The following is a 26,816-nucleotide window of genomic DNA, read 5'->3' as shown; positions in this document are numbered from 1 at the left end:
GAAAATAAAGAAGGTTTTGCCACCAACGTTAATGAAGCAAGCAATTGCAGGAAATAAAAGACTGGCTAGTCAGATACCAATGAAAAGCTCTCTCTGAAAACTTAGCTCTGGCATTTTAGAAAGAGTGCTCATGAAGAGCTTAAGTGTTTGGAAGTTATCCTTGACCCCCCACAGGATTATAAACACATCATTTGAGGAAACTGAAAGAGTGCATTTGCCAATTCCTGAGATGACGTTCCTCAACCAATGGAAACAAGGAGAGATGGTATATGCCTGACCAGGACCCAAGCAAAACTGACCACCATTCCAACACCAAAGGGAGAAGAGGACTTTAACAGCCCCAGTGACCACTCATCATCCCATAACTTTTAGCCTGTGCTAGGCTAGCAAAGTCTTCAATGGCACATTTCTAAAGCTTACCTTTCCCTTTATTTAAAAAAAGTGTATTCCTCCTTGAATGTTATGTTTAAATATTTAGTAAAAGCAACCCTCCCATAACAACTGAATACATCATGTGTTTCACACATTACCTGTCTCTGAAACATAAACAGGATCCTGCTTAAGAACTTTATCAGGTTTTAAAGAGGATGGTTTTCTCTCTGGTGGCTTCTTAGATTTCTTTACTGACTGCGTCTCCTCTTCTGAATCTGTATTTGACCACAGGAAGAAGTATTATTTTCCTCCACATACATACAGTCTTTAAATAACAGTTCAACACATCACTTTATAAAAATCCATCTGTGGGAGAAAGGTACTCTGCTGAAGCCCAGAATACAGAGAAAAATGAAGCTGTACCTCTCTAATTTAAGAGACCTGTGTCATGGCCACCATCCTTCGACTAGGACAAGGACCTAAATGGGCCTTCCTTAAGAAGCCATCAAATCACCCAGAAGAACTTTTGTTCAACAACGAGAAGAATTTCCTATTACCCATCCCAGGAACCAAGCACGTTGCTTCTGCAGCGGGATGAGCTGAAGCCTGAAAATTAAAGTCCAGTCTGTGACCCAGGACTTTTTTGTGCCAACTGGCAAAAGGCAGAGAGGGTGCACAGTATTTTACAGGGATCTGTAGGATCAAATAACTCTACCGAGAGCCAGTAATCCATTGATCATCATAATCATTGCAAAATGTATGAAGATAACATTTAAGGAGTTGTGTGTCTATACTGAAGATTATGTCCTTAAGGCAGATAACCAGGACGTTAACATGTTTCAGAAAGGTTCCTTTCAGGTAAGGGGTAACAGACACTTGTCTCCTCATCCGGTCATTGTGGATTGTGAGCTTCACAATGTATGCCTATTTGCATACTGAGCCAGATGCTTATTAAGTGATTGCAAAAGGACTGAAAAGCAGAGGGAACCCAGCATATTTACTATATGGTTACTGTTCACAGCATGACGTGTGTGGTTCAAGGGGACACACTAGCAGAACAAGTATTTAGTTTTTTAAACACACATAAAACTGGCACTGCTACATTTCTCTAAGAATGAAATGGTCAACAATCTTAGTGTCTGAAAAGCCTGCTAGTCTTTTAAAGCATTTGGAGCAAGTACTTCATTTTTCTTCCCTGTAATGGAATAGGAGATCTAATGCTCCAGGCACACTGCTGACACTCAGCAATTAATAATATATTACTGGTGTCAGCAGGTTTGCATATACTATGTGTAGCACCGAACATTAATTTAGAAATATTTCCTTTAAGGCTCCCCAAGGCTATAAGGACTAGCTTAATATACAATCTCTTCAGTTTGATGTATTTTCAATATTCAATTGACAACATTCTGGCAGGCTTATTTATGTGTGTGTTCTGCAGGTTTAGCTCATCCCATTGTTTTTCTTTAAAATTAGAGCAACCTTGTACTATTGAACTAGCGCACACACAAAAATCAATAGTCTACAATGGAAGACACAAGCTGTAGAAAGCCTGTAATTTTTTTTCAATTTCATGATAACTCTAGGAGACTTCAGCATCCAGATGGGGCAGAAGTGACAGTAACAAAGGGAGAAACCACAAAACTTCCAATTTTTTTAAACTTAATTTAAGAAAAAAAAAAAATGATAGATAAAACTTAGAAAACTTTATTTTAAATTGTATTTTCTGGAGGATATCATTAGAGTGGGCTGAACAGTCCTTTCAATTAAATTCTACATTTTTTCATATTCTGAAATTTAAAATATGTAAAAGCACCTAGAAGCATGGGACAAACGCTTATCAAGGTCTCGTGAGCTACAGCTCACTTCATCGGATACATTTGGTCCACCAAATGCATCCGATGAAGTGAGCTGTAGCTCACGAAAGCTTATGCTCTAATAAATTTGTTAGTCTCTAAGGTGCCACAAGTACTCCTTTTCTTTTGCGAATACAGACTAACACAGCTGCTACTCTGAAACTTATCAAGGTCTGCATGTCAAGGCAGATACAAATGAAAATGCAAATTAACTTTGCCTGCCCATTCAATATAAATTAGTAAAGCAGGCCCCAATCCTGCAAATTTTTCTACATCAGCAGACTCCTGTGCCTCTCATACACAGCAGACAGATCAGATCTCAGAATTGAAGGCCTTAAATTGCCAAAAAATCCGTCAAGACCTGTAAAACCAGAAATAATTCTTTATAGCATCCATTTAAAAAGATACTGAGTAAACTAGTTCTAATCTAAACTCCAATCTGGGTTATTCAAATTGTTGATGAGGTCTAGTGAAAAATTTTGCATACATACACAGGGTTATAATTTTTACTTGATGTTGCTAAAGATGCAATGCTGCATTTTGTGATATTGAGGATTGAGGTGTGTCAACAGAAGAAGATGTAAACTATCATAGTGATAAACAGCCAAGCAATCAATGAATGACTTTAAGCAGTGAGAATCAAGAGCATCTGTGTTTAACATCCTTTTATTCTTCTCGAGCACCAATCCTTCAAGAGGTGTTTTTTTTTTTGTTTTTTTTAAAATGGTGTTGCATTGAGGCGTAACAATTGCATGCTAACCCTCAATTTAACTTGCAGTACCGCAAAAGACACAAAGCAGCATTCTAACGCAGTAACAAATTTTACCTGAATCTAGATCTATCTTTTTTTCTTGTTTGTCTGCTTTGTCTGGAATCATCTTCATTAGATGAATTCTTCACCTATTAGTAAAAGTCCATTATTTCCACTATCAAGTTCTGCTTGCTTGCATTCTACACCTACTTACAACTTCTAGTTCACTTAACTGTATTAAATTAATTTCTAACAGAAACATGTAATGTCCATGCATAAAAATAATCTAAGAAATTAAACTATAAGCTTTCAGTTAATGGCTATAAAATAGGAATAAACAAAGAGACGCACAGTGCATTCTATTCCACAAAGATACCAATTTGAAAAAACAGTCAAAAATACACTGGGCTGCACACTGGAACAAATAAAAGCTTAAACAATTAAAATAATCAGACACCATCCTCAAACATCTCTGAAATTTTAAACAGCTTTGTAGAATTTGGACAACAATCTAATCAGAAATAAAACTGTCAGGTAGCTCCAGAAATAAAGAATGTACTAGTCAATACATTGTTTGTTTGCTCCCTCTCTTTTAACATAACTGCCATAACAGATACACCAGCGATCCAATCTAGTCCAGGTCCTGTCTGATAGCGGACCAATACCACACACTTAAATGGAAGTTGTAAGAATGCCATAACAGACAACTGTACAATCATCTGCCCATATGGGAGCTTTCTTCCTGACCCAGTCAATTGGTGGTTGTCTTCAGACCTGAAGCATTAAGGGTTTTAATACTTCTAAAAATAACTTAATTAATCTTATCTAACATAACTTTGTAGGTCTTATTATCCACAGGAAATGTTCAACTCTATTCTGAAAGCTACTAAGCATTATACCTTAATTATTCCTTCAGTTCCACAACTCAATTATGGGTTGTATAAAACAGAATTTCCTTATCAATTTTAAAATTGTTGCCTTTCAATTACATTGAACAGCTCCTCGTTCTTGTGTTACGAGCCAGGGTAAAGAGATATGCCAAATTCACCTTCTCTGTACCATTTATTATTTTGCATCTTATCTTCCCTCTCATCTGTCACCTTTTTCAGCTAAAACAGTGACAATCTTTTCAACCTCTCCTAATTCAGAAATCTTTCCATGGCTCTAATCACTTTTGTCACCTGTCTCTCAACTGCCCCACTTTGTTATCCTTTTGAGATAGCATAACCAGAACTCAACTCTTTCTACTCATTAATTACCCTAATTTTAAAGATATCTCATTACATATTTTCACACTGAGCCGACAATGAGCTCCATGTGAGTAGTGCCCTGAATTATAGTACTAATCTTTTCCCCCAGGCATGAGACAATGGGGGTAATTTAAGTGTAAAGGCAAGAATAGTTCAGAAGGTGAAGTATGGCAGCTTATCTTAAAAATACATCCTATGGACAAAAAGAAAAGGAGTACTTGTGGCACCTTAGAGACTAACAAATTTATTAGAGCATAAGCTTTCGTGAGCTACAGCTCACTTCATCGGAAGTGAGCTGTAGCTCACGAAAGCTTATGCTAATAAATTTGTTAGTCTCTAAGGTGCCACAAGTACTCCTTTTCTTTTTGCGAATACAGACTAACACGGCTGCTACTATGAACCCTATGGATAGCAATTTAAGTTATGTTAAAGTTATATGCCTGGGCATATAAATGTGTGCCCTTTTTAGCACATTTATAAATCTAAATAAATGAGGGTTTGCCTTGGCAGAGCTCCTTACATAATTAGGACCTTAGCTAGATTTGCTTTAAATATTTCATAGGATTGTTTCCATGACAGTATCAATCTCCCACCTCTCCCGCCCCACCCCCAACCATATGGAAAACTAACCATTCTTTATCATAAAAGAAAAAAAAGTTAAAGAAGATTGAGATGCAGAAATAGAAGCAACTTCTGCTATGCTAAACTCCAGTCTCAGCACTATTTTTCTTGCTGGATTTGACAACTGCGTTGCTTGGTTTGCTCAACAAACTTGGTTTAGGAACATATTTCTTTTCTTCCACTTCTCATTGCCACGTGAGACATAAGACCTAGGTTAAATGTTTCAGGAAGTAGGAATGCTGACCACCAGTGGAGGATTATGTTACTAGAAGAATACATTCCATAGTGCCATATTAAATATGCAGGTGAGATTTTTGCTTCTGGTATAATATTACTTGGAAAGGTCTCCCTGACTCTGCATAGGCCAATTAGATTTTATTTTGGTTTTGACTATAGAGAAATGACAAACATTTTTTAAATAGCTGATGAGAAACCACTGGAAACATTTAAACCAAGAACACAAGTCAGTTGTAAGGGGAGAGCCACAGACATTGCCCGTCCCATACCAGAGCAACCTTCAAGCCCAGAACAGCCTGCAGCTGAGGAAAGCAAACTGACCTGATATCCTTTGTTTTCTTCTTCCCATCTGAAGACTCTTCCCCATTTTTGGTTTTCTCTGTCTTTTTCACTCTCTCACATTCATATTTCTTGCCAGTAGATACAACCCCAACGGAATTTTCTGATATCCTAATAAGCAGGAGAGGGGATTTTAACAAGAACAACACCACATATTTTGACCTTTCACTCAACAAAAGAGCTAGATAACAAAAGCAAATTACTCTCTCAACAACTCTTTGTCCATTCACTGATCAAAGTTTTTGCTTTAAACCTGTAGAGTTGAATGTACTCATAGTCAATACAGGTCTTACAAGATGCAGAGCAATCTTTGCTCAGTTGAGGCACACATGGCAGCAGCTTCCTTTCACTACACATCATTCCAAGGAGCTCACTTTTCCCTTAATGGAGTATCTCTGCCAACCATCCTATTACAAAGCACAACACAGAATCACATTATTGTTGGGATAAAAGAACAACCAACAGCTGCAATTAGCTCCAAGATATTCAGTAAACTCTGACAAGTATAGCCCAAATGTCAAAGAGTCTTTTATAGATCAATGAATAACTTAACTGTGGGGCAGAGACTAACACAGAAGAAATTCCTCAGCAAAGCCCACCGGCAGAATATTGAATCCCAGCACCCTCCATCTTTTTCAGAATCTGGGGAAAATGGGTCAATTCACCAGGGCTCTGGCATCAGCAAAGTGTTTGGTATAGTTCTCCAGCTAGTAAGTATCTGACTATTTTTTTCAAGTTCAAGCAATGTTAATCAACCTAAAGATCTCAAAACGGGTAACATATTTATGGCATCTCCTACCACTAATACAAGAACAAAAGGAGCTTCTACCTGCAAAAGTAAAAGGGTTGAACTTTATGAGGCTCTTGTATGAGCATATAGCATAACCACAAACACAGACCCAACATCTATTAAAAGCCCTAATATTTTAGACTATTTACTTAAAGGGAATCATCTAGCTTGTTATACCTGTTACAGTCATTGTCTCCAGAGATAGCAGCCATTTTAATGGCAACCATTATAGGAGCAGCACAGAATCATTTGGCCTGAATTTATAGCAGCAGAGGGTGTGGCTTGTGACTATATTCTACCCAGGTAACACTACTTTCTGATTTACTCCCTAGAGATTTTAGCTAAGTAGTTTCTCAGTAATATTAAGACCCTACAGAATTTTCTCAGAAACTGTGAGTAATACTAGTTCTTTGAATTTGTTTTATATTACTTCTGCACATTCACACAATTTTATAGAGCCACTGAGAAAGAGCCTTTGTCTTATTCTAGATAAGATTGATGTGAAAGTATACCACTCTGGCTCCTTTCAGAATTGGAGTTAGAAGGCGAATAGAACATGTGATTTGTTAAACAAGAATTAGCATTTTTTCCCCAATAAAACCTGTGACTTATTTACTGTCAGCTTTTGAGCTGTGTTCTTGTTTTAGAAAGTTCACTTTAAGGAAAACTTGGACTTACTATATTTCATTTACAACTAAGACATTTTCAGAGTAGCAGCTGTGTTAGTCTGTATTCGCAAAAAGAAAAGGAGTACTTGTGGGCACCTTAGAGACTAACAAATTTATTAGAGCATAAGCTTTCGTGAGCTACAGCTCACTTCAATCGGATGCATTTGGTGGAAAAAACTAAGACATTGACCCTGTAAGTAGATGTTTTGGATTTAAGTAAATGGCATCCTATTTACACAAGGGTCTTCCCATGTGCATTCCTTAAAGGCTTGAGACCTAAATAATTAGTACTATTATATTAGTGTTACTCAGCTATTTTGCAGGTATTCTGTCACAGGAGTATACCAGCAATTTACAAGTTATGAATTTCTGACTGTAAATGGATAGTTCTAAAATTTAAAGGGTTTGTGTCAACCTCAAACAATGACTGAAGTAGTTTCAAGTGCTACATATGCCTCTGAATTGCCATTACCAATTTTATAGTCTTCACAATGATACTTTTCTCTTACCTGTTGATGTGTGAAAACTCGACCCATGCAGAGAAAACTGATTACAATCCTGCCTGGGGCCTTTGGGTTCAACCCTTATACATTCATTACTACTACAAAGTAAACTAATTAGAAGGAAATTTTCAACTTTTCAGTAACAGTCCTCATAGGTGTGATAGAAGTGATTTTAAGTTAGTTATAATCCCTTTGACTATTCCACCCATGACTTAAATTTAAACCAATGACCTATTAACATACCTGAGACCTTAGCTCCTTCTGTGCTGCTGACACATTTGGACATAATAATATGAATAGATCTACATATTCTGCATACATCAAATATTAGTTATAAACCTAACTCATGATACATGTGTTGTAGACAGATAAGTGTCTTCTATAGCCAAGTCTTTAAGCTTAGTATCCCTTGCAAATAAGTAACTGTAATGCGGTATCACAGATTTCTGCTGTAACTTTTCTAAAAATGGATAATAAAGAGGAATATGCATAGACTACTTGTTTGAGCTATGCAAATATTCAGTATGTACACACAATAGAAATCACTTTGCACTAAAATTGTTGTTGGGATGGACTAGGTGACCAAATAAGGTTTTGTCTTTATCGTTTCTTTAGCTAAATATACAGGTGAAATTAAACTTTCTGGGGACTTTTTAAACCAATTCTCATTAAGGGGACATATAAATTTGTTTAAGGATTCAGGGCAGAATGTGAAAGTTTTGTGAAAATCTAAAAATTTCACAGCTGTTTGTACTTCAGTTAAAGTTTAGTTGGGATTTAAACACATTCTTCTCCAGCATTTTCAACCCAAACATAATTACAGCCAGTGTGCATGAAAACCAGACAATGACTCTGACTAATCTGTATTTACTAGCCACATTTTAGTGCAAAAAGTAATCACAATTGATAAAAAAGGTAGATTTCACCTTCAGTTTTAATAATGAAGTCTGTATGTAATTTCCAAAATTATATAACTGTACTTGTTTTAATCTCCAGGAAATATACTAGCATCAGGATACTAGTAATAAAGAGATTCTCTTCCAAGATGCTATGTTGGTTTTTGGTTTCACTTTTCTACCTTGACTTGAGCAAATGGTAGTGTTTCAACCAAAAAAAGCATTTCCATAGATCTGAGAGCAAATCTAAGAGTTGGTCTTAAACTGACATTTGTGTTTCCATGTACATTTTACAGGTATTCAACAAACACTCACTTCCTAAAGTCTGTCTAGGGCCAGAATGTAGGATGCTACTATCTCCCATTCGTTGAAACAAAAACATAATTAAGAAATTGTTTGAAAATAACTTGTTTCCCCCAGGTTCTTCCCTTTTTAAATTAAGTTCCCTGGTTCATTCAAAGCTGTAAAAACCCAACCCATGAAATAACTTTCATATTCTGGTTCACCAAGCAAACTGCTTGTCTTTACAGAAAACTCCCACCACCACTGAACTCCTGTACTTTATTTTAAATACTATGTGCTGTTTTAACAAACATATTTATGCTATGTTTAGTTTGAGTTAGGACATATTTTGTCTCAAAACAAGCTACTGACTCTCCTATAAACTTCCTTGAAGTTTTTTAATGTTTGTTGTAAAATCTACCACTTTCCGTTTATCAAGTAAACTGCATCAATATGCATCTTAAATACAAGACATCTGTGACAGATTGGAAATTTTTGTAATATCTTTAAAGCCTATGTGTGCCTCAGTTTCCTCTGTACTTCACATTGCACCCACCGGGACAAAAGGGTTAACACTGTTCCTGGAATGGTGTACAAGACAGATGTGCCTGTCACCTTGCTGTCTGGGTGGAATGAATGTTGATCTAGTCCCTTTCAACCAGTTCATTGACAACCAGAGGGTCCATAGAGACAATGCAAGGCCAACTGACTGAAAAATCAAAGCTCAAAAGTGGGAAGCTCCAGCAGGTGGGATTGTGAACTCGGCCATGGCCCTGCCTGAAGAACAAAGGGCTGAGAAGTCACCAGCAAGAGATAAGGGTGGGCTTCTGGAAGAAGCTGGCTTCTCCCTTTCCTGGAACTGTTAAAGGGAAGAGAGAGAGATGAACTATGCTGGAGTTTGACAGCTTGGATGGCACTTGCACTGGCTTAGCCAGGATGAACTATAACTTGAACTTTCTCCTCCCTGGGTACATATACACAGGAATAAAGGCCCCATGGTCATCCCAAGTCATCTGAGTTGGGCTTGCAGGGCTAAAAATTATGTCGATGTTCAGGCTTGGGCTCAAGCTCAAATGTCTACATAGCAATTTTTAGCCCCTGAGACAACTGATCTGGCTCAGCTATACTTTTTTTTTTTATCCCCATGTAGACCTAATCTCTGTGCTAACCCAAACAACTTTGATTCTATATGACTAATAAATTGTTACCTTGTTTTGAAAAGGCTGCCTGATGTTTCTGCAGTGAGAGCACTGTGTGCTTAAGTACAGTACAAGCCTCCCACAGGGGACTGGCTTAGCAGGATGTGCTGCCAGGAGCCTCAGAGAGACAGACTGCTGATGCCCAAAGGCCCAGTCTCAGGCACCAGTAGAGGAATGCCCAAAGCAAATCTACAAAACACCTAAACTGCAATCCATTGGTGCTTTCTTTAGTGTATATAGGTATGGCTCAGTGAGACTAATGATTTTAACAGACAAGAGACAGTGGATTATTTGTCTTTAATGGCTGGGTAAGCGTTCTTGTTTCCATTGCTGGTGAACTCAAACAAGCATCTTCTATTTATCCATCAAGCACTGTTCATGCAAATACTATGGCTTGTCTGTTGATAATAACCTTGTGACCATAAGGCAGTTATCTGTAGGCTTTTAACTTCAAAATTTGTCTCCCTGTGTTAACACATGCTCCATTTTCTTGCTGTAAATCATCCTTTGATCCCCATATGAAGGCAGAAATATCTTTCTTCAATTGTTTAAAATTAGTTCTCAGCAAACTGCCAAAGCTTCAAGATAATAGCATATAAGCCACCTGAACACACTTTCTGAATAAAGGCTTAGATTTGAGTGCTTAATTTACCTTAACAACTAAACTAAAAGACTGTACATATCTTCAAGTCTCCTCTGTTTACAATCTTCTGCATTGCTATATTATCCTTCACATTCTTCTTCAGACATCCCATTTTTTCCAGAGGAAAAAGATAATCTTGTTTAGAAGCTATTGGACTGTAGAGGTGGGAAATCCAAAAATTGTAAGACTGAAAAGGACATCACTATGTACAGATAAAACTATTCTTGTATTATATGAAACTAAAATAGGAGGAGCAAATGGAACTTACTTCATGCCATATATATCTGGGACTAGCAAAAAAAAAAAAAAAAAAAAAAAACAAAAACCACACACATAGGCCTGCTCTACACAAGACTTGTGTTAGGATAGCTATGTCTGGAACAATAAAGAGGTGTGATCCCTGACTACCATAGCTGTTTCAGCAGAAGTCCCAAGCGTAGACCGTATTTATATCAGTAAATATGCAGTTGTGCTGGTATAGCTTGTTTTGCTTCTGAGCACTGGTTTAATTGATATAGATATAATTGCATCCACACACTAGAGTGCTTTCCTGGTATAGTATACCAGTATTCTTATACAAACAGAATGTTGCTAGGGTAGACATAGCCTAGGTAAAACCAGAACAAAACAACTGTCTGACTGGTCCATATCTTGAGGTTCAACCACTGAACTACTTATTATCCTAAAATGGACCACCTCCTTCTCTTTAGTTAGGGTATCAACCTAAAAAAGGAAATGTTCTGATTGATCATACTTTTCTAATGTCATACTGTATATTTTAGTATTGGTATATGAGCAAACCTGGCATTATATGCATGCTAACTTCTTGAAATGCTGTATGAAACTAACATTTTAAAGAGCCTCTTGCCTCTGATGGATATATACCATCATCAGCATCAACACTGCTTAAGTGTTGTATTTTTCCTGTGCTTATAAGTGGAGGCTACTGCCATCCAACAGGCAACAGTCAGGTGTGATTCCTCACTTGCTTAGAGACAGCTTGCCAATCCCTTTTTCCCAAAAAATCATAGGGAATAAGCCCCAGTTTCAGCCACCGATACAGCTGTCCTGGAGCAAAGCGTAAGGACATGCAAGCAAAGCTAACAAACAGTGACTTGCACTGAGGTAGGTTTCAAGCCAGGGCTAAACTCCAGTTTATAGCAGTTTGCCTATTTTGCAGGAGGGGCTTGCAACAGTGATTGAACACAAATGACAAACTCCCATTGTAGACAAGGCCTTTGTAATTGGATTCCCTTCCCTTATTTTAAATACTGTTTTCTCTCATCGAAGAATTTCCATGAAGTTTTCTTCTTGCCTTGCTCTCAATAGTTTGTTCCCTTCAAGCAGCTGAAACAGGATAGCTCTGTTTCAGAGTAGCAGCCATGTTAGTCTGTATTCGCAAAAAGAAAAGGAGTACTTGTGGCACCTTAGAGACTAACAAATTTATTTGAGCATAAGCTTTCGTGAGCTACGCTCACTTCAGCGGATGTATTTGGTGGAAAATACAGTGGGGAGATTTATATATACACACACACACACAGAGAACATGAACAATGGGTTTTATCATACACACTGTAAGGAGAGTGATCAGTTAAGATGAGCCATCACCAGCAGCGGGGGGGGAAAGGAGGAAAACCTTTCATGACAAGCAAGGTAGGCCATTTCCAGCAGTTAACAAGAACATCTGAGGAACACTGGGGGGTGGAGTGGGGGGAGTAATAACATGGGGAAATAGTTTTACTTTGTGTAATGGACTCATCCAGTCCCAGTCTCTATTCAGCATAAATTAATTGTATCCAGTTTGCAAATTAATTCCAATTCAGCAGTCTCCATCGTTGGAGTGTTTTTGAAGTTTTTTTGTTGAAGGATAGCCACCCTCAAGTCTGTAATCGAGTGACCGGAGAGAATGAAGTGTTCTCCGACTGGTTTTCAATGTTATAATTCTTGACGTCTGATTTGTGTCCATTTATTCTTTTACGTAGAGACTGTCCAGTTTGACCAATGTACATGCAGAGGGGCATTGCTGGCACATGATGGCATATATCACATTGGTAGGTAGATGCCCAGGTGAACGAGCCTCTGATAGTGTGGCTGATGTGATTAGGCCCTATGATAAGCTCTGCCTCTCATGGGACAACTGTCTCATGCATGTTACTTTTTTCTTCAGTGCAATCAGTAGTAAAATTAAAACCGATGAAGTACATAATATTTGTCTGGAGTAAACTGAAAAACATGAGGCACAAAGGGAATTTTCCAAAGTAACTATTAAAGAAGGATTCCTGATATCCTATATCCAGTTCAATTCCTATAGCACAGTATGTTAAAATAAAAGGAGGGGAAATGCTGCTGTTTTGGTGTCGTATCCCTCACTGCAAACATTAAGTAACTAAAGCTGGAATAGCCAGTTTAAATGCACCTTTTGGACCTCTTAATATCTAATTCTAGTCCTGCACAGTCTGGTAGCAGTCTTCTATGGGTAGTAGTATACACTTGCAAATTTCATTGTTGGAGAGAGCACAGCTCAGTTTGAAAACCTTAAGTAGTTTATCATTACAGTTCAAGCATTAGTATTTAACACTGTGACAGTTATGAAAAAAATTATGAAGCCCCCCCTTGCAATTTCACTTGGAATGACCCACTCCAGTTTGGCTGCATAATACCTCTTTCTTCCTGAAAATTATTTTAAAAGTATTCCAGCTCAAGGCATCTGAATACTGTATAAATATATACTAACAAGTTTTCAGAGTGCACCAACACATAATGCTTTATAATTAGATTATGGTTAGTACCATTTTCTAAACACTATCCTCTGCCCTGAATAGCACACTACCTTAAAAAAAATTAACACATATCCAAACACTGGAGAAATTTTTTGCCACAGTAGGGTGCTATTGCTAATGAATTAATGGAAAATTCTCAGCCTTATTGTACAAAGTACCCTCTGTCCTCCACGGAGGTTTTTGCAACTCAAGACTGTAGGGTAGACAGTGAAGATCCTCCAGCTCTGCTTAATCTCAAGGGCTGAGATGGGAGGCTAACAAACTGATTGTGGCCACTAGTTTGAATTTGAACCAAATCTGTTTGATTGCAACTTGGCTATTTGAGTACAAGCATATGAAGGACACAGCTCTATGGCCTAGTTTTACCACAGAGAGTTTCATCCATTTAATTTTTCAGTTTAGAAAAGCAATTTTAGTTACAGAGGAATTTTTCTCCAGTTTAGACTCTCATTGGTTTAAAAGTGGTTATATCTGCTCATTTGCACCCATATAGTTTCAGGCACATACAAAAAAAATATATATATATATATATATAAAGCTTATTATCAATCAATTTAATTATCTGTACACAAAGAGCTTTGCTAGAGGGACCTCCAGGAAAATAATCCTAACAATGCACAAACACCCTCATACACAATTAAAGTGGCCTTAAATTGGTTTAGCATAATTCATTTCCAAAAGTGAAAAAACTATACCACTTTGGGTATATCTACATGGGAATAAAAAACCCACAGCTAGCCTATGTCAGCTCACTCAGGCTCATGGGACTCACGCTCCAGGGCTAAAAAATTGCTGTTAGATGTTCAGATATCCATCCTTGCAGTCTCCCAGAGCTTGGGCTCCAGCCCAAGCCCAAATGTCTACACAGCAGTCTTTCAGCCCCAGAGCCTGAGCCAGTTGACAGTCCCACTAGAGGTTTTATATAGACATATCCATTAAGCCCACTTTGATGTTATTGTTCAGAATTAGAGATTTAATACAGGTTAACTAATCTACTTCAATACACCTCTTTAATTTGGATTAATTTTCCTGGATCTCCCTATGCAGGCAAGGCAGCACAAAAAGTGCACCAGTTTGACTAAATTGTTTTAGAAGCCTACTTTTAGTTAAATCAGTGCAAATTACATAAGCAGGTCTAAGAAAGATCATATGATCAAGAGATAAACACATTATGAATAATCTCACTTTAGTACCATACATGGGTAATGGACGGGGAGAGGGGCTAAATAGATTCATAAACTAGAACCCAAATAAAGCTGTTTTAATTCACATATTTAGTTACGTAAGTAAAAATCTGTACATGGACACCCTTAATTTGGATTAAGTATCCTATTTACCTTGAATTACTGACCCATTAAAATAGGGCACTCAGTCCAAAATAAGTGCCCATATATAGACAAACTACTAAAATTGTGATTTAAAACAAAATCATTTATTTTAGTTCCAGCTGGTGCATCCACAGGAGAGCCTAGCATGCTATCAGTGTCCTAAGTAGGGCACACAGGATCAACATGTGGAATACAAACTTAATCTACTTTAAAAAGAAAAGGAGTACTTGTGGCACCTTAGAGACTAACCAATTTATTAGAGCATAAGCTTTCGTGAGCTACAGCTCACTTCATCAAATGCATCCGATGAAGTGAGCTGTAGCTCACGAAAGCTTATGCTCTAATAAATTTGTTAGTCTCTAAGGTGCCACAAGTACTCCGTTTCTTTTGCGAATACAGACTAACACGGCTGCTACTCTGAAACACTTATCTACTTTAATATCTCTAATATGTGGCGCTTGGCCAGTGGGAGTTTGAATGACTTCCCCCGGCCCCTAAAACACCCACAAAAAAGGCCAGAAGGCCCTTCCAAAGGGGAAGTCAGTAACCCCTACAACTGACTTTAGCAGCACTGGGGAACGTTTTCCCCGTCTCCGCAGCTCCTCACGTTTCCTAGAGAATAAGCACGGTCTCTGCCCCGACCATCGCTTTGAGCAGCAAGAGCCAGGACACGCGCTGCAACGCCGCTCGCTGCCGCGGCCCGGCACAGCCGGCGGGGAGCCTGGGGAAGCTTACCGACGCGGGGGGGGGAGGGGAAGGGAGGCGGGTTTGGGGGGAACAGGGCGGCAGCAGACGTCGGGGGGAGGGGGCGGCAAGCGGGCGGGTCGCAGCTTCATTTCAGAGCGCGGTGAGGGAGCCCGCCCCACCGGAGAGCGCTCGGTCCCACGCCTGGCCGCGCTGGGTCCCCCGCCCCGGGCCGGCCAAGCGGGAGAGCTACCGGCACCCCTCCCCGGGGAGAAGGTTGGGTCGGGGCGAGATACCCACCCCCGCCGCGCTCACCATGTTGCCGGGGGTGGTTTATCTCGTTAGCAGGTAATAGCGGGCGCCTTCTGCTCCACCCCCCCTTCGCGCCAACGCCAAGCGTGCGGCGCATGGGGGTGACGTCACGGACGCGACGGCTGAGGCGGAGTGCGGATTGGAGGGGGACTAGGTGGGAGTGATGGAGGGGGAGGGCGGTTGACTAGATGGGGATGGGGGTAGGATGGAAGATGTGAGACTGATCCTGTTAGATATTTAAAGGGATGTGGCAGACACAGGGTGACAGATGGCCCAGTCCAGGTGCTTAATTTCCTGCTGGGCACCTTACCTCTTCAGCTTGCCTGGGGAGCGTTGTCGAAGTCTTTTGTTTACAATCACCTAGCGTTATAGATAGGGTCCTACCAAATTCCCCCTACATTTAGGTCAATTTCACGGTCATAGGAATTTAAAAATCGTAAATTTCATGATTTCAGCTATGTAATCTGAAATTTCACAGTGTTGCAATTGTAGGGGTCCTGACCCAGAAAGGAGTGGGGGGGGGGGGGAATCGCAAATTACTGTAAAAAGAAAGGAGTACCGTTCACCTTAGAGACTAACAAATTTGTTAGTCTCTAAGGTGCCACCGGTATCCTTTTCTTTTTGCGATACAGACTAACACGCTGCTACTCTGAAAGTTACTGTAGGGAGGGTTGCGGTATTTCCACCCTTACTTCTGCACTGCTGCTACGGGATGCTGCCTTCAGAGGAGGGCACCAGGCCAACAGCCTGTTTTCCAGCCACCAGCTCTGAAAGACAGCACAGAAGTAAGGTTGTCAATACCACTACCCCCCCTAAAATAACCTTGTGACCCCCCTGAAACTCCCTTTTTTAGTCAGGACCCCCAATTTGAGAAAGGTCTGGTCTCCCCTGTGAAATTTATATAGTACAGGGTAAAAGCCCACAAAAGAACAGATTTCATGGCCGTGAATTTGATAGGCCCATAGTTGTAATGAAATTATTATTTGAAATGTAGGTTTAAAAACATCACCATGTCCAGCACAGTGAAATGCCTCAACCCCTGTTCTGAGTTTGCTTCTCCTCATCCCTTCCCACTGACACCTCAGGCCTAGCCGGTCCTGACTCCTGAGAAGTCTTGCTGTGCTGATGAACCAACTCTATGTAGAGGAGCCAGCGGGAGCAGAGGGCTTTTCTTCATCTTCTCCTGCTTTTACCTCGGTCTTTGCAATTTCATTTGTCTGCAGCTGAACCATCTTTGTCTAGTGCCCTCCACCCAGTTCCATCTGTCTATCCTATATGGGCCCACATCACCCAAGTGTTTGAACACCTCACAGACATTCATTAATTAATCCCCAATATGCCAGAGTGAGGTAAAGTATGCATAAACTAAGTTTAGGCCATCAAAAGTGCCAGATGGAAAACCAAGAAAAAGCCAAGGTGCTGCAATCATAGTGAGTCTGTCAATTTTGAACCAATTGAATCAATAGCAGTGCTTAAGAGTTTTTTCATAATATATTAAGGCCTGAAAGTAGGTCTCTTTTGTTTTGGTTTTTTTTGTTTTTCTTGCTTTTACCTTTAGAAATGTCAGATATATCAAATCTGGTCTTTCTTGGTTTTGCGAGAAGTCTCAGATTTGGATTTTGAGTTCTGGCCTTCAACTGAAGCCATGCTCCCTCAGTTAAAGGCTGAGGAGAGCTCAAAATCCATATGTGAGACCTTTACCAAAACCAGGAAGACTTTAATAAAGATACTAATTTTTAAGAGACTTTTTTCTCCCAATTTTTTCTCTGCATTGAATGGGCATTAGGAAACAATAACAAAAATGAGATTATTTAAACAGTCCAAATAAAATTAAGTTCCCATCTCAATCGTTTAATTTGCTCGACTTCTCTGATGTCATAAACTTATTGGTTCTCTAGTTTCTAGGTCTTTCAGGAAAAAACAAGTTAAAATGAACCTGAATTTATCATATTAAAAACAAGGCTAACTCTCACCTTTTTTTTTTTTAAAGGGAAAAAAAACCTCTCAGACCTTCTTTATATCACACAGAAGCAAATAATGGTTCAAACCCAATTGTTTTTTTACAGGTGCTGCTTCAGGTGGTATCTTTTGGATGAGTCCTGATCACTTGTGCTTATTACAAATCCACTCTCACTTTTTGCAAGAACAGAAAAAATCTACCGTGGTATCTTGGTGAAATTCCAATTTGGGTAATTACATTTTGCTTGTCTTAATTCCACATATAATTTAAAGTGGATATGGTATTTTAATCTTCCTATCCTGTATTGTTGGAAGGTTGTACAGATAAAACAGTTGCCAAATTTCATTCTAAATGTTGGGTGTGTATTAATAGTGGAGAATCTGTAGACTTGCCTTGACCTGAACAGAATGCCCTGTACTATCAGTTAACTAAATGTTTTGAGATCCATTTAGAGAGGTGCTATATAAAAGCAAAATCATTATTCCATCTCTTTTTTTTTTCTCTAGGTCAACAAGCATTGTATATAATGTTTTCCGGAGCATTTGGGGGTTAATGTGTTTTTCCAGGGGATTTCTATGCAGAATTCTATAGTTACTGCTCAGACAGTCTTCAACCTTGGTGCTTTTAAAACTGTTTAAGCCATTACAATCTAGCTGAGAGTTTTACTGATAAGACAAATTGTGTATCTGGATAAAGAGATTGAGCTGGTAAAACAAAGTGAAGCAGTTTAGCTGTTGGAATTTTATAATTAAAGAAGTTTGTTTTACTTAGCACAGGTTTAAGGTGGGGTCTTTGAATTTATAAAATGTAAAAAACTTAAGATGGAAAACATGGAGGATGCTGCTTGAATAGGATCTGTTGTCTGACGTGACAGAACATATTTTGTTGTAGGTTGAGCTGAAGAATTCTGTGTAGTTTGAAAGCTTGTACCTTCCACCAACAGAAGTTGGTCAATAACAGATATTACTTTACCTACCTTGTCACAGATCATATTTTAACATTAATGATATCATACTACTAGCCTGTTTAATTCCTTAATTCTGTTTTTTTGTTTTGACAGTGTCTTGTATAGGGATTGTTATTCCTTTATGAATGTACATAATCACGTGGAATGTACATTTTGAACATTAGCATAGCTTATGAATTTACATTTCTTTTAAAGAAATACAAAGGAAAGCTAGAAAGTTATACTGTATGTACTCATGCAAATCAAACTTGCTCTTAGGTAATTTTATTACAAATTACCTAGTATGCTATGGTATTGTGATTACTATGCAAAGGAAAATGTATCACATTTAAATGTTTCTAATTGTGTATTTGTAGAAAGATAATAATTCTCATTAGACCCTGATTTGATTTACGAATGTTCCTGCTACCAGAATTAAGAGTGTCCTGACATTTGATAGAGCCACACAAAGTGTTTAAATAATGTTAAAGAATTATAGTACATGGTTATCTCTGTTTGTATTTGATAAAGTTGCCTAGAATAACATTAAGCTGATCACTATGTGCGAGTGGACTGGTGACACATTCCTATTTCTTGGAAGTCAGGATTTAACCCTTTATGAACAACCAAAGCTGCGTAAAGTCTTGGAGTGGTTATGGTTTGATTCTGGTTATAGAGAAAAAGGGGTGGGTGGGTGGGTGTGAGAGAGAGAGAGAGAATTTAATATTTTGCTTATGCCACCAGAATTATGAAAAGGTGTTCATTTATATTACAAAATACTTGTAGTTGCTGTAAATGAGGAATGTGCTTCCCATGTGATCTTGTCATAGACCGTGTTTGTGCTTTAAAGAGACATTATACAGTGAGAGTCATATTTTTAAAAGTACTTATGAAACAAATTATACCTTTAGACTATATAAACTGAAAAAGATTAAAATTATAATTTACTAGTTTTGCTTTTTAACATTTGGCAAGTCACTTATAGCCTGTTTTTTCAGGGGTAATAAGCACTTCAGGCGATCTGTGCTTCAGTTTCCACATCTGTAAAATGGGGATGTAGTTACCCACTTCTGTTGCAAAAAATGACAGAGAATCATTAGTATTTCTCTCATATTGGGAAACGAAAACAGTGTAGCCAGTTTCACTTTTATTAATCAATTTCTCATCCTTTCACTTTCTTATAGTCTAGTATCATGCTGAACCTTAGGGTTCAAACACTACATGATAATTGCTTTATTTTTAAAAAGCAACTTTCATTAGATTTTTTTTTTTTTAAGAAACACTTTGTTTAGTTTTCTACAAAATCTACATTTTAAGTCAGGTTTGAGCTGACTGTTAATTTAAATTACGTACATATCTTTTTACTTTCTAGAGCACGGGGTGCTTTAACATCTCCTAAAGAAACTTCTTGTAATCCTGAGGATACAAGAAAATACAACATAAGTCCTGAAAAATGTTGCAATTAGAATTCCATTTTAGTAGTGGTAGAAATTTTGTTTTAATCCAAATAATTTTCAATAATCAAGAGTCCAATACTTTGTAGGTTGTTTTTGCACGATTCCTCTGGGAGCAGGTCACATATTGAGTTATCTGGAAAGTAGGAAATCCATATCTCTCACATTGTAAAATACTGGAATTTGCATTTAAAGGCAGAATTAAATTATCTAGTATTCTTTGTAAATCCACAATCTATCTAGATTTTCTATTGTACCCACCAGCATTTGAGGACTTCAATAGCTCAGACATAGGTGAGGTTTTCGTAGGGGTGGGTGGGTGAGATTCTGTGGCCTGCATTGTGCAGGAGGTCAGATTAGATGATCAGAATGGTCCCTTCTGACCTTAGTATCTATGAATCCTATGTCGTGTTTTCAGTAAGGAGCTGATCCCAACTCAATAGGAGATTTGGATGTGCAAAGATTGTAAGAATAGGGCCCTGAGATATATATTGCATTGCAGAGGACAGTACATAAACTGACTTGTTGCTTTCTGCATCCTTGATGGTAGGAGATCAAGGAACTGATGCTAACATAAAGAAAAGGAGTACTTGTGGCACCTTAGAGACTAACAAATTTATTTGAGCATAAGCTTTCGTGATCATACTGTCTTTAAGAGGACTTTGTAATTTAAATATTTTCCCTGTCTATCTTCATTTGAATATCCAAACAGAATGATTGTATCAGATCCGGATTATCAGCCATTTGTTTGATTCAATCACCAATTAAGCTTTTTTTTCCCCCATTCTTCTCCTGATCAACTGTGGTCTGTTGAAATACTGTAGAAGCTTGAAACACCATTGTAACACGTTCCCTACACAACTATAGCCAATTGTTTCAAACAAGCTATTGCACTACATGTTCATTTGCATATCACTTAAGTATGTTGTCTTAAGAGTAAAGAAAAACAATGACAACATTTTTTGGGTTAATTACAACTTCATATTGCACAGTAGCAAAAAGATGGTTTTTTAAGCCAATATTGCTAATATCAATAGATTGGCTAGCTCTACTAGTATCACATCGATCTGATATCTGTCAGTTCACACTGCATAAAATTACTGGATATTTAAAGCTTTAAGCTTTTTCTCTTTTACAGTGACAATTTAGATTTGCACATCTCCAAAAGCGGAACATAATCCAGTATTCACACTGAACAGTGCTTACAAGGGAACATGAAGGCAAATAATTATTGTATTTTACATTTGTTTACCAGAATCAATATCCCTCTTAGGAAGAAGAAAACGTAAGCTTCTTAGAAACCAGAAACCAAAATATAACTAGGATGAATGAAGGATCTTAGCCTAGCATTGTGAAATTTGCATGCACAGTCTGGTCACCTGCAGGAGCTACAGGTGCGGAACACGCTCAGAGAGGATGGAATCTTTGGAGATTTTAGCCAAACTTTAAGAAGTCTCTATTGAGCATGTGCAGACTGAGATTTTTTTTCAAAATTTACAACTTGGTCCAATTTGGGTGGATTTTCACAGGAGTAGCAAAAGGCACATTTCTGATACGAAGGCCACTCCCTCTCCCAAGTTGAAATCCCTGCTCCAAAGCATGGGAGCCCTAGAGCTTCTCAAGAAAAGGACACCAGAATTTTTTAACATGGGCAAAACAGGTGTATTTTTCTTTAGCATATTCTCAGAAAAAGACTGGACTGTTTGGCTGAGATTTTCCAAAAAGAATCAGCCTAAGGTAGATGCCGAGCATGTAAATTTCTGCCTCCATGTTTATAGTTTGGCAAAGTTATAAGCAACTGAAAACAGGGTCTTACAGTGGTAAGTATTGGGTAGTCTTAATAATTGGCGGTGCTACCAATTCTCCCTATAATAATGAAAGAAAAACAGCCCATAGCCTTTTCTAAACTGGAAAATGTTAAGGTTGTAAGTATCTGCTACCCCTGTCACACACCTTGTGCAGACACACTAAATTGCTTGCACTGATGCGCAAGCGTTTCCAGCACTGTAGTAGTTGGACTTGACAGAAGAAGGCTTACTATCCTTATATCCTGCATTGTGTCACTATGCTATTGCAGCGCAAGTGCTGGGCTTTTTTAGCTGCAGTGTTACAACTGTTCCTTCCTGCATAGTTCCGTAGTGCTTCTGCAACCCCCTCAGTGTCACTCAGTGTAGTGTCACCTGTACTCATGACTACTACGTAGTTTGAGCTATGGCTGCTTTGGCATATATGCATATGGGCTTTCTGATTTATCAAGTGCATTACATATAATCTTAAGGCCTTTGAATTACAAAAATAAATAATATATTAAAGCAATTTCAGTGTCATTTAATATTACAAAACCTGCTATTTTATACAATGAAAAGTGCTAACCCATATAGTGCACATTTTTTTAAAAATGGGTGCAGTACTTAAGACCTATCTTTCAGGACCTGTTCTGGGAATGTGGAATAGTTACCACAATGCATTTGGAATGAGTGCTGTGTCTGGGCCTATTGAACAAGTTTAACAGTAGCCATGTGGCTAACATAATTAACTATTCCAGTAGAACTCTCTAATGTGGACAAATGTCTATAATAGTGTAATTAATTAGCTATCATGAGGCAGTTTTTGTAAACACATAAACAGCTACAGAGAAATACATACATGTCTCCAGATAAATGTGTTGTCATTTGTCCTAAATATAATAAATAGTATATTTGTACATGTTAGCAACTGTGTCACATTTAGGAATAATCTGTGTTCAATCTCCACTTGTTTTAAGGATCTACATTGTTAAACCAAATTGCTATTGATTTTGATGGATCTGCTCAGAAAATGTTATTTAAATCTACATATGCACTGTAGTTCCCTATGAAAAGCAATCATGTCATCAGTCCTGTTGTAAGTGGTAATTCAGTGTATGAATACACATTCTTTTATTTTCTATCAAAGTTTTCTGAGACTTCATTATATTACCAAACCTGTCTGACTGGTTTGTCAGACCCATTACAGTGGTGGCCCAATTGTGTCTACCACGATTCTTTAATTAATCAATGCTGAAAGAGTATCTGGGTAATTCTTTATTTAAAAAAAATCAAATGAAATTGCCTAAGAATTGAAACAACTTAATTGTTAACTTGTTCTGAGTTGAGGGCAACAGCAAATAATGTTCGCTGTTTATAGAGCTGCATACCAGGCCTTATTAGGTAGTAAAAACAGCTGCATTTAATTGAGTAAAATATTCACTTCCTTTGCATTTGTGTATTGTTAATGGGACATATGTGGATCTCCCCCCTTCCAGGCAGAAGGAGGGACTCAACACCATTTCCCACCTGAACCCAGTGGACCTCTTTCTGCACATTCAGCTCAAAACTGGGGAGGTGGAATGGGCAAGGCTAGATGATGATCAGGCAGGGCATGGGGAATGCGCATCTTCCTTCCTCCAGGCATTCTAACTTTACCCAGAAAACCGCAAAACAGCACCATTTCTAGGTAGACCCTTCTGGAGTCTTAAGAGCATGGGGCCAGTGTGACTGCAGTGGAGCCAGTGAGGGCTGACAGATTAGAGGCAGCACCCAGGATCTGCCAGGTTTGGGGACAGACTGTGAGCTCTTTTCTGTGGGATGGTAAACTGCCTTCCTCTGAGTAGACAGTGTGGGAAAATCTCCATAAGGAATTCAGGGAGAGTCTCACCCCTCAAAAAAAAAAAAAAAAAAAAAAGCCCCCCCGCAGCTCTTAATTTGGGAGGGACAGTTTGGCCCGTGAAAGGCAAAAGTTTTTTTTAAAAGTTTAACAAATCGTAATTAAAAATCTGTCCTGTTATAATATATTGAGTTAAAGGTGTAACCCTGGCAAAAGTAACAACAAATACATAGTGACATGCCCTCTTCTCTGTTCAGTATTAGTATTATTATTATTATTGTGTTGTTTGTTTAGCATTGACAGTGTGCTCCTTAATGGGATATGTAGTCTGAAAATTTTCTTCTATATTTCCTTGAAATTTATCTGTATCAAAAATAACTGATACTCTCTCAGTCTCCCCTCTCCTAGTATACTGCCATTTCAGTGATTTTGCATTAAAATAAGTATAAGTTGGTTCATAAGTATTTATATTATTATATAGATATGTTCTTATTTCAGGAAAAGAGGTTGACATAAGTGTCCAAATGACTATCAGAAGGCCACCTCCCTGGAATTACGCTGCTTTCTGTAACCCATCCTAGGTCTCATAGTTCAAGCTAATCATTGACACGTCTTTTACAATCACAAGCTTTTACTGAAGCTTTGATAAGACACTGCAGCAGTTAGTGGCAAATGAAGGCAGGCTGTGCAGCAGGGGACTCTAGGGATGAATGGATTTTCTCCAGCACCAGTGAAAGAAATCTGACTTTTAACACATACACTATAGAAGGACACAATGTGTGGCCGAAGACTGAAGAGATCTTTTGCTTTTGGGCATTTGTTTTCATAGGACAGTTACCGGGCTTGCTGGAGAAGGAAGATCTGTGTGAAAAAGGACCTTAACTTCAGTCCTGTGAATGGCACTCAGATGTTTCTGTATGACACTTTCCCAAAAAAATTTCTTTGGGGAGTAGGCACTGGAGCATTTCAGGTGGAAGGCAGCTGGAGGAAGGATGGAAAGGGATCCTCAATATGGGACCACTTCGTGCACTCAGATTTCAGAGATGATGCCAGCATAGATGACTCCAGCAACAGTTACATTTTTCTGGATAAGACTTGTCAGCTCTGGATTTTTTGGGAGTTACCTTTATCAGTTTTCAATTTCATGGCCAAGGCTCTTTCCCACAGGGGTGGTAGCAAATGCCAATGAAAAAGGACTCCACTACTATAATACTCTCATTGACTCTCTAGTCCACAGAAATATTGAGCCCATAGTAACTCTGTACCACTGGGACTTGCCTTTGGCACTGCAAGAAAAATATGGGGGGTGGAAAAATGAATCAGTAATTGATATCTTCAATGACTATGCAACTTTTTGTTTCCAAATTTTTGGGGACCGTGTTAAATACTGGATTACAATTCACAATCCTTATTTAGTTGCCTGCATGGGTATGGTACAGGTATGCATGCACCTGGAGAGAGAGGGAAAATAGCAGCTGTCTATACTGTAGGACACAATCTGATCAAGGTACAGTACAACCAGGTTTAATCTTAACAGCTACAGCACCAATATGGAAAGTAGCAGGGGAAAAACTAGTATAATTGGCATAAAAGAGATCTAGGACTGGTGAAATACTAAGAAACAATCTTCTTTTGTTTTTAATATTTATTTTACTAGTCACATCAGCCAATTAACTACATACATACACATACACTTTTGTATATTTCAATATTATTTTACTAGTCACATCAGCCATTCAATAACTATATATATATTTAAAGCAACAGTTTACTACTTTAGTTCAATTACTATTGCCTGCAAAGTATGGTTATTCAGAAGCTTCCTTTCACAGTGTTTCCATTTAGTCCAATAACGGCTATTGCTCACATGTCCTGATTATTGTTTTAATTTAAACCAAAGTTTTCATATTTGTATATTGTATATTTAATAAATTCAGTAATAGAGTTTATATATAAATAATTCATCCAGCCTGGTAAAATTATATTGCAAAGTATGTGATATCTACTGATATAACAGGCTTATCAATTGTATTATGTTGAAGAGTAACATGCTCTATCAATATTGTAAGAATTTTAAAAATGACATTAGCCCTGTATTACTTTCAGCTCTTTAGTTTTATTTATGTTATTTTATTTAGCAGTAGTCTTCTCATGAATTGCACACCCTCTGGGCTCAAGCCTACCTTCACCAACTTCAGTGGATGGAAGATTGGACCCTATATTTGTGTGCTGTAATATACATATTCATATTAGTTTTTGCCACTGTTTTTTTGGAGGGACAAAAGTTAAGAGGAAGAAGACAATGTACCAGGTTATAAGAAGTTAAAGTGGGTCATATTTTTAAAATAACAAGTGCAGGAGAGGTCCAGAATAGCGTCCATCAATACCACAAAGGAAGTAGCACATGCTGTGAGATTATTTCAGTGCCTAGAAATGCTAAAAATGGGCGCCTATCCACATGCCTTATGTGCCCTTGATGTAACTTAAAAATGCATTCTAAGTACAACAATTTGAGATGATAAAAATTAATGTCAAGGTCAGAGTTAGCACTTTTCATCAGTAGATCTCAAAGTTTACAAAGGAGGTCAATATTATTATCCCCATTTTACAGATAACCCACAGCAAATTCCCATCCTCCTCTAACAGTCTCCCACCACTACAGTTCACTCCAATGCCTACCATATATTATGAATATTATTCATATAGGATTTTCAGAAGTGACTAGTATTTTAGGTTGCATCAGTTTTGTGTTTTCCAATTCAAATTCAATTCAAAATGCTTTCCTCTTAAAGAGGCTTGATTTTTTATAGAAGGAGTGCTTAGCGTTTTCTGAAAATCAGGGTTCGTAAAGGTATCTTGAGAACCTAAAATTATTAGTTAGTTTTGAAAATGTAGAACAAGGACAAGGTGAGTGTGGTGTGAATGATGTTGCCATCCTGGTCATATGACTTAGAGAAGGTAGATATTCATAACTTTTTAAAAAATAAAAAATAAAGTGGAACTGGGAAAAAATAAAATACTAAAATAAAGGAAAATAAATTAAATCCATGTCCAATGGCCTCCTAATTAAAAAATGCACAAACTGGAAAATAGCAGCAGTGGGTTGTTTACATTTCTTAGGGGCCAGCCATATTCTGCAACCCACATTCACCTTGAGTGATACCTTACATGGCAGATAGCCTCATTGAAATTAAACTACTCACACAGTAAGGTATTACTAGACTTGAGGAAGGTTATCGGAATCTGGTCCTAATTAAATTTAGCATTGTTTGAGAAACAGTCCCGAATGCATCACTGTCAAAAGAATAAAATATTGAAATA

The 26,816-nt window shown here is 38.1% G+C and overlaps 2 protein-coding genes across 6 annotated transcripts in view; one reads left to right on the top strand and one right to left on the bottom strand.

Annotated features, from left to right (window-relative positions):
• RFC1 (replication factor C subunit 1) overlaps window positions 1–15,650 on the bottom strand; it is a 74,593-nt gene extending 58,943 nt beyond the window's left edge. For 2 of the 5 annotated variants that reach the window (XM_043513944.1, XM_043513947.1), the window contains exons 1-4: window positions 15,515–15,650; window positions 5,410–5,537; window positions 3,055–3,130; window positions 531–647 (exon numbers count right to left, since the gene is read on the bottom strand). In XM_043513944.1, the coding sequence (XP_043369879.1) occupies window positions 531–647; window positions 3,055–3,112 (175 nt within the window). In that variant the 5' untranslated portion in view covers window positions 3,113–3,130; window positions 5,410–5,537; window positions 15,515–15,650. Of the gene's footprint in view, window positions 1–530; window positions 655–3,054; window positions 3,131–5,409; window positions 5,538–5,629; window positions 5,831–6,393; window positions 6,467–15,514 lie in introns of those variants that run through there. The other 3 variants (XM_043513945.1, XM_043513948.1, XM_043513946.1) reach the window with 3 other exon arrangements.
• KLB (klotho beta) overlaps window positions 6,488–26,816 on the top strand; it is a 64,900-nt gene continuing 44,571 nt past the window's right edge. Inside the window, 8 exon segments of the mRNA XM_043513953.1 lie at window positions 6,488–6,608; window positions 17,578–17,700; window positions 23,994–24,248; window positions 24,251–24,359; window positions 24,362–24,583; window positions 24,586–24,618; window positions 24,621–24,914; window positions 24,917–25,002. Of these exon segments, the coding sequence (XP_043369888.1) occupies window positions 24,168–24,248; window positions 24,251–24,359; window positions 24,362–24,583; window positions 24,586–24,618; window positions 24,621–24,914; window positions 24,917–25,002 (825 nt within the window). The 5' untranslated portion in view covers window positions 6,488–6,608; window positions 17,578–17,700; window positions 23,994–24,167.

This window comes from Dermochelys coriacea, chromosome 4, assembly GCF_009764565.3.
Source record: "Dermochelys coriacea isolate rDerCor1 chromosome 4, rDerCor1.pri.v4, whole genome shotgun sequence".
Classification (NCBI taxonomy): domain Eukaryota; kingdom Metazoa; phylum Chordata; order Testudines; family Dermochelyidae; genus Dermochelys; species Dermochelys coriacea.
This window is presented reverse-complemented; position numbering and strand designations above follow the sequence as displayed.